At 42.8% G+C, this 12855-nt stretch overlaps 1 protein-coding gene across 1 annotated transcript in view; it reads left to right on the top strand.

Annotated features, from left to right (window-relative positions):
* Positions 1-421: 421 nt before the first annotated feature.
* The window catches only part of clybl (citrate lyase beta like), a 239426-nt gene continuing 226992 nt past the window's right edge, over positions 422-12855 (top strand). Inside the window, exon 1 of the mRNA XM_061970736.1 lies at positions 422-498. Coding sequence (XP_061826720.1) covers positions 455-498 — 44 coding nt within the window. The 5' untranslated portion in view covers positions 422-454. The remainder of the gene's footprint in view (positions 499-12855) is intronic.

Below are 12855 nucleotides of genomic sequence, written 5' to 3'. Positions count from 1 at the left end.
GAATAATTTCGCCACACCTAGTGTGTGTGTGACAATCATTGGTACTTTAACTTTTAACTTTAACTTTACTAATAAAAGCTTCAATCAATCAAAAGGTTTTGATTGCAACAAGCCACAAACAAGTCATCAGATGAACCATGTCACTTATTAGGATATTTTCTTTCTTTCCTAAATGTTTTTTTAGTACGTTATGAACCCGTAGATAACACTAATTCTACTATTACCCAGAGAAATGGCATGTTTATTTGGCTTTGTCGTCGTTTACTGCTTTTCGTCCCTTGGCAGGGAATCATCTTGTACAACAGCAAACTCTTTGGTAGAACGTCTGAGCCAATGAGCTGGGAGCTGGATAAGTCCCCGCCCACTTTCCGTGTTGCAGCCAATGAGACGGGAGAGGAAGCTACTAAGCCAGCCAATTACAGGCCGTCACCCAGGCAGCGTCACTCAAGGAAAAATGGCAGCGCGTGTCAGCTGTGTTGTCAAGCGACTTTCCTCTCAGTAAGTCTCATTTTCTGCTTTATTTGTGCATTTTTGCTGTTGATAAGTTGTTTCAAAGAACGCCATGTAAGCTTATACCGTACATGATACTGGAGTATGTACGGTATAGCTCGGTTGCTTGAGCGGCCGTGCCAGCAACTTGAAAGTTCCAGGTTCGATCCCCGCTAGTCACTGCCGTTGTGTCCTTGGGCAAGACACTTGACCCACCTGCTCCCAGTGACACCCACACTGCTTTAAATGCAACTTAGATATTGGCTTTCACTACGTAAAAGGGCTTTGAGTCACTAGAGAAAAGCGCTATATAAATAGTTAGTCGTCGTTTGCGAGCTTTGTAGCTGAGTAGGAGTGGAGTCCGAGGACTACGTTCAATGTTTGTTTACATTTTTATCGAAAACTCTATGAAGATGCACCCTGTGTTTTGTAACCAATCAATCAAAGTTAATGTATATAACCCCAAATCAGGAGTGTCTCAAAGGGCTGCACAACCCACAACGACAGATCCCACATGAGGGCAAGGAAAAACTCAACCCAAGTGGGTACAATGAGAAACCTTGGAGGGGACCACAGATGTGGGGACCATTGTGGATCTAGATAATAGTGTGAGAGTCCAGTCCATAGTGGATCTAGTTAAAGGTGTGAGAGTCCAGTCCATAGTGGATCTAGTTAAAGGTGTGAGAGTCCAGTCCATAGTGGATATAACATAATAGTGAGAGTCCAGTCCATAGTGGATCTAGTAAATAGTGTGAGAGTCCAGTCCATAGTGGATCTAGTTAAAGGTGTGAGAGTCCAGTCCATAGTGAATCTAGTTAATAGTGTGAGAGTCCAGTCCATAGTGGATCTAACATAATAGTGTGAGAGTCCAGTCCATAGTGGATCCAACATAATAGTGTGAGAGTCCAGTCCATAGTGGATCTAGTTAATGGTCTGAGAGTCCAGTTCATATTGGATCTAGTTAATAGTGTGGGAGTCCAGTTCATAGTGGATCTAGTTAATAGTGTGAGAGTCCAGTCCATAGTGGATCTAACATAATAGTGTGAGAGTCCAGTCCATAGTGGATCTAGTTAATAGTGTGAGAGTCCAGTCCATAGTGGATCTAGTTGATAGTGTGTGAGTCCAGTCCATAGTGGATCTAGTTAATAGTGTGAGAGTCCAGTCCATAGGGGATCTAGTTACTAGTGTGAGAGTCCAGTCCATAGTGGATCTAGTTAAAGGTGTGAGAGTCCAGTCCATAGTGAATCTAGTTAATAGTGTGAGAGTCCAGTCCATAGTGAATCTAGTTAATAGTGTGAGAGTCCAGTCCATAGTGGATCTAACATAATAGTGTGAGAGTCCAGTCCATAGTGGATCCAACATAATAGTGTGAGAGTCCAGTCCATAGTGGATCTAGTTAATAGTGTAAGAGTTCAGCCCATAGTGGATCTCGGTAATGGTCTGAGAGTCCAGTCCATAGTGGATCTAGTTAATAGTGTGAGAGTCGAGTCCATAGTGGATCTAGTTAATAGTGTACAAGTCCAGTCTATAGTGGATCTAACATAATAGTGAGAGTCCAGTCCATAGTGGATCTAGTTAATGGTCTGAGAGTCCAGTCCATAGTGGATCTAGTTAATAGTGTGAGAGTCCAGTCCATAGTGGATCTAGTTAATGGTCTGAGAGTCCAGTTCATAAAGTTAAAGTTAAAGTACCAATGATTGTCACACACACACTAGGTGTGGCGAAATTATTCTCTGCATTTGACCCATCACCCTTGATCACCCCCTGGGAGGTGAGGGGAGCAGTGGGCAGCAGCGGTGGCCGCGCCCGGGAATCATTTTTTGGTGATTTAACCCCCAATTCCAACCCTTGATGCTGAGTGCCAAGCAGGGAGGTAATGGGTCCCATTTTTAATAGTCTTTGGTATGACTCGGCCGGGGTTTGAACTCCCAACCTACCGATCTCAGGACGGACACTCTAACCAGTAGGTAGTGGATCTAACATAATAGTGTGAGAGTCCAGTCCGTAGTGGCTCTAGTTAATGGTCTGAGAGTCCAGTCCATAGTGGATCTAGTTAATAGTCTGAGAGTCCAGTCCATAGTGGATCTAGTTAATAGTGTGAGAGTCAGAATCAGAATCAGAATCAGCTTTATTGTCATTACGCAAGGTAACGAGATTGAGGACAACAGTCCCGAACATAGCGGTTTCCAGCAAGTTGTAACTCCAGGTCGTCCATCTTCTGTACAAGGGATCTGGCATTAGAGAGGAACAGGCTCGGTAGAGGTGGCTTGTGGGGTTGTTTCCTAAGCCTGAGCAAGACGCCGGACCTGCGGCCACGCTTCTGCTTCCTCTCCCTCCTCCGTCTACGCCGTCTCCCAGACCCGACAACAAACCACGGAGAGCCCTGTGCTCTCGCTATGTCATCTGGGATGTTGTGCTCGTCCAGTCCATAGTGGATCTAGTTAATAGTGTGAGAGTCCAGTCCATAGTGGATCTAGTTAAAGGTGTGAGAGTCCAGTCCATAGTGGATCTAGTTAATAGTGTGAGAGTCCAGTCCATAGTGGATCTAGTTAATAGTGTGAGAGTCCAGTTCATAGTGGATCTAGTTAATAGTGTGAGAGTGCAGTCCATAGTGGATCTAGTTGTCAGTGTGTGAGTCCAGTCCATAGTGGATCTAGTTAATAGTGTGAGAGTCCAGTCCATAGTGGATCTAACATAATAGTGTGAGAGTCCAGTCCATATTGGATCTACTTAATAGTGTGCGAGTCCAGTCCATAGTGGATCTAGTTAATAGTGTGAGAGTCCAGTCCATAGTTGATCTAGTTATTAGTGTGAGAGTCCAGTCCATAGTGGATCTAACACAATAGTGTGAGAGTGCAGTCCATAGTGGATCTAGTTGTCAGTGTGTGAGTCCAGTCCATAGTGGATCTAGTTAATAGTGTGAGAGTCCAGTCCATAGTGGATCTAGTTAATGGTCTGAGAGTCCAGTCCATAGTGGATCTAGTTAAAGGTGTGAGAGTCCAGTCCATAGTGGATCCAACATAATAGTGAGAGTCCAGTCCATAGTGGATCTAACATAATAGTGAGAGTCCAGTCCATAGTGGATCCAACATAATAGTGTGAGAGTCCAGTCCATAGTGGATCTAACATAATAGTGTGAGAGTCCAGTCCATATTGGACCTACTTAATAGTGTGCGAGTCCAGTCCATAGTGGATCTAGTTAATGGTCTGAGAATCCAGTCCATAGTGGATCTAGTTAATAGTGTGAGAGTCCAGTCCATAGTGGATCTAACATAATAGTGTGAGAGTCCAGTCCATAGTGGATCTAACATAATAGTGTGAGAGTCCAGTCCATAGTGGATCTAGTTAATAGTGTGAGAGTCCCGTCCATAGCGGATCTAACATAATAGTGTGAGAGTCCAGTCCATAGTGGATCTAACATAATAGTGTGAGAGTCCAGTCCATAGTGGATCTAGTTATTAGTGTGAGAGTCCAGTCCATAGTGGATCTAGTTAATAGTGTGAGAGTCCAGTCCATAGTGGATCCAGTTATTAGTGTGAAAGTCCAGTCCATAGTGTATATAACATAATAGTGTGAGAGTCCAGTCCATATTGGATCTACTTAATCCAGTTATTAGTGTGAGAGTCCAGTCCATATTCAATCAATCAATCAATCAATGTTTATTTATATAGCCCTAAATCACAAGTGTCTCAAAGGGCTGCACAAGCCACAACGACATCCTCGGTACAGAGCCCACATAAGGGCAAGGAAAAACTCACCCCAGTGGGACGTCGATGTGAATGACTATGAGAAACCTTGGAGAGGACCGCATATGTGGGTAACCCCCCCCCCCCCCCCCCCCCCCCCCCCCCTCTAGGGAGACCGAATGCAATGGATGTCGAGTGGGTCTGACATAATATTGTGAGAGTACAGTCCATAGTGGATCCAGCATAACAGTAAGAGTCCAGTCATATTGGATCTACTTAATAGTGTGCGAATCCAGTCCATAGGGGATCTAGTTGTTAGTGTGTGAGTCCAGTCCATAGTGGATCTAGTTACTAGTGTGAGAGTCCAGTCCATAGTGGATCTAACATAATAGTGTGAGAGTCCAGTCCATAGTGGATCTAACATAATAGTGTGAGAGTCCAGTCCATAGTGGATCTAGTTGTTAGTGTGTGAGTCCAGTCCATAGTGGATCTAGTTAGTAGTGTGAGAGTCGAGTCCATAGTGGATCTAGTTAATAGTGTGAGAGTCCAGTCCATAGTGGATCTAGTTAATAGTGTGAGAGTCCAGTCCATAGTGGATCTAGTTAAAGGTGTGAGAGTCCAGTCCATAGTGGATCTAACATAATAGTGTGAGAGTCCAGTCCATAGTGGATCTAGTTAATAGTGTGAGAGTCCAGTCCATAGTGGATCTAGTTAATAGTGTAAGAGTCCAGTCCATAGTGGATCTAGTTAATAGTGTGAGAGTCCAGTTCATAGTGGATCTAGTTAATGGTCTGAGAGTCCAGTCCATAGTGGATCTAGTTAATAGTGTGAGAGTCCAGTCCATAGTGGATCTAACATAATAGTGTGAGAGTCCAGTCCATAGTGGATCTAACATAATAGTGTGAGAGTCCAGTCCATAGTGGATCTAGTTACTAGTGTGAGAGTCCAGTCCATAGTGGATCTAACATAATAGTGTGAGAGTCCAGTCCATAGTGGATCTAACATAATAGTGTGAGAGTCCAGTCCATAGTGGATCTAGTTGTTAGTGTGTGAGTCCAGTCCATAGTGGATCTAACATAATAGTGTGAGAGTCCAGTCCATAGTGGATCTAGTTACTAGTGTGAGAGTCCAGTTCATAGTGGATCTAGTTAATAGTGTGAGAGTCCAGTCCATAGTGGATCTAACATAATAGTGTGAGAGTTCAGTCCATAGTGGATCTAACATAATAGTGTGAGAGTCCAGTCCATAGTGGATCTAGTTGTTAGTGTGAGAGTCCAGTCCATAGTGGATCTATTTAATGGTCTGAGAGTCTAGTCCATAGTGGATCTAACATAATAGTGTGAGAGTCCAGTCCATAGTGGATCTAGTTAATGGTCTGAGAGTCCAGTCCATAGTGGATCTAGTTATTAGTGTGAGAGTCCGGTCCATAGTGGATCTAACATAATAGTGTGAGAGTCCAGTCCATAGTGGATCTAGTTAATAGTGTGAGAGTCTAGTCCATAGTGGATCTAACATAATAGTGTGAGAGTCCAGTCCATAGTGAATCTAGTTAATAGTGTGAGAGTCCAGTCCATAGTGGATCTAGTTACTAGTGTGAGAGTCCAGTCCATAGTGGATCTAGTTAAAGGTATGAGAGTCCAGTCCATAGTGGATATAGTTAATAGTGTGAGAGTCCAGTCCATAGTGGATCTAGTTAATAGTCTGAGAGTCCAGTCCATGGTGGATCTAGTTATTAGTGTGAGAGTCCAGTCCATAGTGGATCTAGTTAATGGTCAATCAATCAATCAATCAATCAATCAATGTTTATTTATATAGCCCTAAATCACAAGTGTCTCAAAGGGCTGCACAAGCCACAACGACATCCTCGGTATAGCCCACATAACCTTAACCTTTAAGCTATTTTATTTTATGGTCTGAGAGTCCAGTCCGTAGTGGATCTAGTTAATAGTCTGAGAGTCCAGTCCATAGTTGATCTAGTTATTAGTGTGAGAGTCCAGTCCATAGTGGATCTAGTTAATAGTGTGAGAGTCCAGTCCATAGTGGATCTAGTTATTAGTGTGAGAGTCCAGTCCATAGTGGATCTAGTTAATAGTCTGAGAGTCCAGTCCATGGTGGATCTAGTTATTGGGTGAGAGTCCAGTCCATAGTGGATCTAACATAATAGTGTGAGAGTCCAGTCCATAGTGGATCTAACATAATAGTGTGAGAGTCCAGTCCATAGTGGATCTAGTTAATAGTGTGAGAGTCCAGTCCATAGTGGATCTAGTTAATAGTGTGAGAGTCCAGTCCATAGTGGATCTAGTTAATAGTATAAGAGTCCAGTCCATAGTGGATCTAACATAATAGTGTGAGAGTCCAGTCCATAGTGGATCTAACATAATAGTGAGAGTCCAGTCCATAGTGGATCTAGTTAATAGTGTGAGAGTCCAATCCATAGTGGATCTAGTTAAAGGTGTGAGAGTCCAGTCCATAGTGGATCTAGTTAATAGTGTGAAAGTCCAGTCCATAGTGGATCTAGTTAATGGTCTGAGAGTCCAGTCCATAGTGAATCTAGTTAATAGTCTGAGAGTCCAGTCCATAGTGGATCTAACATAATAGTGTGAGAGTCCAGTCCATAGTGGATCTAACATAATAGTGTGAGAGTCCAGTCCATATTGGATCTACTTAATAGTGTGAGAGTCCAGTCCATAGTGGATCTAGTTAATAGTCTTAGAGTCCAGTCCATGGTGGATCTAACATAATAGTGTGAGAGTCCAGTCCATAGTGGATCTAACATAATAATGTGCAAGTCCAGTCCATAGTGGATCTAGTTAATAGTGTGAGAGTCCAGTCCATAGTAGATCTAGTTAATAGTGTTTGAGTCCAGTCCATAGTGGATCTAGTTATTAGTGTGAGAGTCCAGTCCATAGTGGATCTAGTTAATAGTGTGAGAGTCCAGTCCATAGTGGATCTAGTTAAAGGTGTGAGAGTCCAGTCCATAGTGGATCTAGTTAATAGTCTGAGAGTCCAGTCCATAGTGGATCTAGTTAATAGTGTGCGAGTCCAGTCCATAGTGGATCTAGTTAATAGTGTGAGAGTCCAGTCCATAGTGGATCTAGTTAATAGTGTGAGAGTCCAGTCCATAGTGGCTCTAACATAATAGTGTGAGAGTGCAGTCCATAGTGGATCCAACATAATAGTGTGAGAGTCCAGTCCATAGTGGCTCTAACATAATAGTGTGAGAGTCCAGTCCATAGTGGATCTAACATAATAGTGTGAGAGTCCAGTCCATAGTGGATCTAACATAATAGTGTGAGAGTCCAGTCCATAGTGGATCTAACATAATAGTGTGAGAGTCCAGTCCATAGTGGATCTAACATAATAGTGTGAGAGTCCAGTCCATAGTGGATCTAGTTAATAGTGTGAGAGTCCAGTCCATAGTGGATCTAGTTAATAGTGTGAGAGTCCAGTCCATAGTGGATCTAGTTAATATATATATATATATATATATATATATATATATATATATATATATATATATATATATATATATATGAAATACTTGACTTGGTGAATTCTAGCTGTAAATATACTCCTCCCCTTTTAGCCACGCCCCCAACCAATGCACTTTGAGAGTGCAGACAGCCCAATTTTCATCAATTAATATATTCTGTAGACATACCCTCATGTCAGCAGGCCAGGGAAGCTAGGGTCGATATTCTTCTCTTGATCATCTTGGAACGGTGTGAGCCAAGACATCCAAGGGGTTTAGCTCGCTCGTCTGCGGGAACAAACTGCCGCCATTGCTTGCCGTGCTAGCGAGGACCTTTGTCCCTGAATTGCTCACACACTCCGGCAGATTCAATGGGGGTCTGGCGGCAGATTTCTTTGACTTTATGGTTGGAAATGCATCTGCTTTGAGTGTCGCAGGATATCCACACATTCTTGCCATCTCTGTCGTAGCATAGCTTTCGTCGGTAAAGTGTGCGGAACAAACGTCCAATTTCCTGCCACTTTGGCATCTTTGGGCCACTGGTGCAACTTGAATCCGTCCCCGTTCGTGTTGTTACACCCTCCGACAACACACCGACGAGGCATGATGTCTCCAAGGTACGGAAAACAGACGAAAAAACGGAAAATAACAGAGCTGTTTTGACCCGGTGTTTGAGAAAATGGCGGATTGCTTCCTGATGAGCGAATATTTAATTCGCCAAAATTCACCCATTTAGAGTTCGGAAATCGGTTAAAAAAATATATGGTCTTTTTTGTGCAACATCAAGGTATATATTGACGCTTACATAGGTCTGGTGATAATGTTCCCCTTTAAGAAAAATGACAGCTTCCCATGAGCTGACTAAGCAAACTCGTTGAGTCTGAATCAGCAGCGCCTCTGCTGGTTGCAGCTGAGTAGTGCACGCCCATGTTTCTTTAATTGCACTTGTACTTTGTCTCATTCTTAGCGTAACTTTGCAAACAAACCAACGCACGGTGATAAAAACCATACGCGTAGCCTTGCTGAGTTAATAAAACTAACACATAAAGGCTCATATCCTCTTCATTGGATCGGTTGCGACTTCTGGAAATCGGCGTCTACGTACCGTATTTTCCGCACTATTAGCCGCACCTAAAAACCACAAATTTACTCAAAAGCTGACAGTGCGGCTTATAACCCGGTGCGCTTTATATATGGATTAATATTAAGATTCATTTTCATAAAGTTTCGGTCTCGCAACTACGGTAAACAGCCGCCATCTTTTTTCCCCGTAGAAGAGGAAGTGCTTCTTCTTCTACGCAAGCAACCGCCAAGGTAAGCACCCGCCCCCATAGAACAGGAAGCGCTTCTTCTTCTACTGTAAGCAACCACCCGCCCGCGTAGAAGAAGAAGAAGCGCGCGGATATTACGTTTCATTTCCTTTGTGTGTTTACATCTGTAAAGACCACAAAATGGCTCCTACTAAGCGACAGGTTTCCGGTTCATGAAAAGACGCAATCTCTCCATCCGCACACGGACTACTATTTCACAGCAACTGCCTAAAGACTTTCAAGAAAAGCTGGCTACTTTCCGTGCATATTGTAAAAACAAGATAGCTGAAAAAAAGATCCGGCCAGAGAACATTATCAACATGGACGAGGTTCCACTGACTTTTGATATTCCTGTGAACCGCACTGTGGATACAACGGGAGCACGTACGGTGAATATTCGCACCACAGGGAATGAGAAGTCATCCTTCACTGTGGTTCTAGCTTGCCATGCTAATGGCCAGAAACTTCCACCCATGGTGATATTCAAAAGGAAGACCTTGCCAAAAGAGACCTTTCCAGCCGGCGTCATCATAAAAGCTAACTCGAAGGGATGGATGGATGAAGAAAAGATGAGCGAGTGGTTAAGGGAAGTTTACGCGAAGAGGCCGGGTGGCTTTTTTCACGCAGCTCCGTCCATGTTGATATACGACTCCATGCGCGCCCACATCACGCTGGTTTTTAATATATTATTAAAGTTTGACTGACCTATCTGACTGTTTTTTTGACATTCCTTTAGCGCAGTTAGATGCGGCTTATAACACGGGGCGGCTTATAGGTGGACAAAGTTTTGAAATATGCCGTTCATTGAAGGCGCGGCTTATAACCCAGGGCGGCTTATGGTGCGGAAAATACGGTACATGGTTAAATGGGTCAGACCAGCGAGTGGAATGTGCACGCTTGTTTTGTGTGTGGTTTCTTTTATTATTTTTTTTAATGGACAGCCTAGAGCCACCCCTGTTTTGGCAAACTGCTCTTTGTCACCAACACCCCTGTGTCAAAGATGCAACAGCATCCTGGAAGGAAGCATTGGCCGCCGCTATGAAGTCGACAAGTGATGAAAGTAGCCTAGAGCTTATCAATTAAGGGAGCCGTGGCCTGCACCTTTTTATAAATTAATGGCCAGTTCCCCCACACCGGGGGCCTGCTAAGGCTTTATAGCGACACTTATTTAAAAAAAAACAAGTGTAATGCATCCCTATAACGTTTTCAATTAGGAGCCGCTCTGCATGCTCTTTGGCAGTCTTGCTAGAAAGTTTGACTTTCATTGGGAGGGAGGACTTTGTTTGTTGTTTTTAAAGGGGAACATTATCACCAGACCTATGTAAGCGTCAATATACAGGTAAAAGCCAGTAAATTAGAATATTTAGAAAAACTTGATTTATTTCAGTAATTGCATTCAAAAGGTGTAACTTGTACATTATATTTATTCATTGCACACAGACTGATGCATTCAAATGTTTATTTCATTTAATTTTGATGATTTGAAGTGGCAACAAATGAAAATCCAAAATTCCGTGTGTCACAAAATTAGAATATTACTTAAGGCTAATACAAAAAAGGGATTTTTTAGAAATGTTGGCCAACTGAAAAGTATGAAAATGAAAAATATGAGCATGTACAATACTCAATACTTGGTTGGAGCTCCTTTTGCCTCAATTACTGCGTTAATGCGGCGTGGCATGGAGTCGATGAGTTTCTGGCACTGCTCAGGTGTTATGAGAGCCCAGGTTGCTCTGATAGTGGCCTTCAACTCTTCTGCGTTTTTGGGTCTGGCATTCTGCATCTTCCTTTTCACAATACCCCACAGATTTTCTATGGGGCTAAGGTCAGGGGAGTTGGCGGGCCAATTTAGAACAGAAATACCATGGTCCGTAAACCAGGCACGGGTAGATTTTGCGCTGTGTGCAGGCGCCAAGTCCTGTTGGAACTTGAAATCTCCATCTCCATAGAGCAGGTCAGCAGCAGGAAGCATGAAGTGCTCTAAAACTTGCTGGTAGACGGCTGCGTTGACCCTGGATCTCAGGAAACAGAGTGGACCGACACCAGCAGATGACATGGCACCCCAAACCATCACCCAACCATGCAAATTTTGCATTTCCTTTGGAAATCGAGGTCCCAGAGTCTGGAGGAAGACAGGAGAGGCACAGGATCCATGTTGCCTGAAGTCTAGTGTAAAGTTTCCACCATCAGTGATGGTTTGGGGTGCCATGTCATCTGCTGGTGTCGGTCCACTCTGTTTCCTGAGATCCAGGGTCAACGCAGCCGTCTACCAGCAAGTTTTAGAGCACTTCATGCTTCCTGCTGCTGACCTGCTCTATGGAGATGGAGATTTCAAGTTCCAACAGGTCTTGGCGCCTGCACACAGCGCAAAATATACCCGTGCCTGGTTTACGGACCATGGTATTTCTGTTCTAAATTGGCCCGCCAACTCCCCTGACCTTAGCCCCATAGAAAATCTGTGGGGTATTGTGAAAAGGAAGATGCAGAATGCCAGACCCAAAAACGCAGAAGAGTTGAAGGCCACTATCAGAGCAACCTGGGCTCTCATAACACCTGAGCAGTGCCAGAAACTCATAGACTCCATGCCACGCCGCATTAACGCAGTAATTGAGGCAAAAGGAGCTCCAACCAAGTATTGAGTATTGTACATGCTCATATTTTTCATTTTCATACTTTTCAGTTGGCCAACATTTATAAAAATCCCTTTTTTGTATTAGCCTTAAGTAATATTCTAATTTTGTGACACACGGAATTTTGGATTTTCATTTGTTGCCACTTCAAATCATCAAAATGAAATGAAATAAACATTTGAATGCATCAGTCTGTGTGCAATGAATAAATATAATGTACAAGTTACACCTTTTGAATGCAATTACTGAAATAAATCAAGTTTTTCAAAATATTCTAATTGACTGGCTTTTACCTGTGTGTATATATATATATATATGAAATACTTGACTTGGTGAATTCTAGCTGTAAATATACTCCTCCCCTCTTAACCACGCCCCTAACCACGCACCTGCCCCAACCACGCCCCACCCCCGACCAGGAAAGTGAACGTGAAGGACATGGCTAAGAAGAAGTGAATTATATTTACTGAATCAAAGAAAGAAATCCTCAAAACATGTAGCCAATTTGGTGAAGTAGTTTGAACATGCCGCTACTAGTCTGCAGGATGAGTCCGCCAAGGTTGTTGAAATAATAGCCAATTGACAGTCATTTATCCATGAAAATATTGAGAAGCTGCTAATGGTCTGTCTGACGGAGAAGCAGCTTGAAGCATTTCTCCAATGCCGTACATTATTACATTGTTTCATAAAAGAACTGTAGTTGTTTCTAGAACATTCTATTGGATTATCTTTCATACACTAATCATTCTCTAAAAGTTTGTTTTTCTTTTTTAAAAGGCATGTTACATGTTAAAGTTGTGCTGTTGTGGTGGGGTTATTGATTCATTTGACCTCAACACGCAGCGCTGTTTCAAAATACCAGTTTTTCGAGGTACGAGCTGGGTCACGGATCCAATTAAACTTGTATCTCCTAAAACTACTTTAACATTTGTTTTCTTAGGATTAATTTGTATTAGCAAAGTTGTCCGTGTGTGTGGTTGTGGTTGATGTGCTGTGGAATCCTCCATGAAAATCCCTTCACTCATCTGGTGTCTGTGCTCGAGCCGGCTTTGGCTTCCGGTAGAAAAATAAATGAGTGTTTAAATAAACACTTGTGTGTTGACACCTCATTTCCTCAATGATTGTGTGTGTATGTGTGTGTGGTCATAATCCAATCAAGCAGGAAAACAACCAGTGGGACTATGTAACCAATTTCTTTAGCCAGGTTAGCCCAGCCTGTGTTTGGTTTTTAGATCTGACTGTTATTAGTTATTAGTGTTTAGTCTTGA

This window comes from Nerophis lumbriciformis, linkage group LG13 (genome assembly GCF_033978685.3).
Source record: "Nerophis lumbriciformis linkage group LG13, RoL_Nlum_v2.1, whole genome shotgun sequence".
Lineage (NCBI taxonomy): Eukaryota > Metazoa > Chordata > Actinopteri > Syngnathiformes > Syngnathidae > Nerophis > Nerophis lumbriciformis.
Note: the sequence above shows the minus strand (reverse complement) of the source record. Positions and strands in the feature narration are given on the sequence as shown.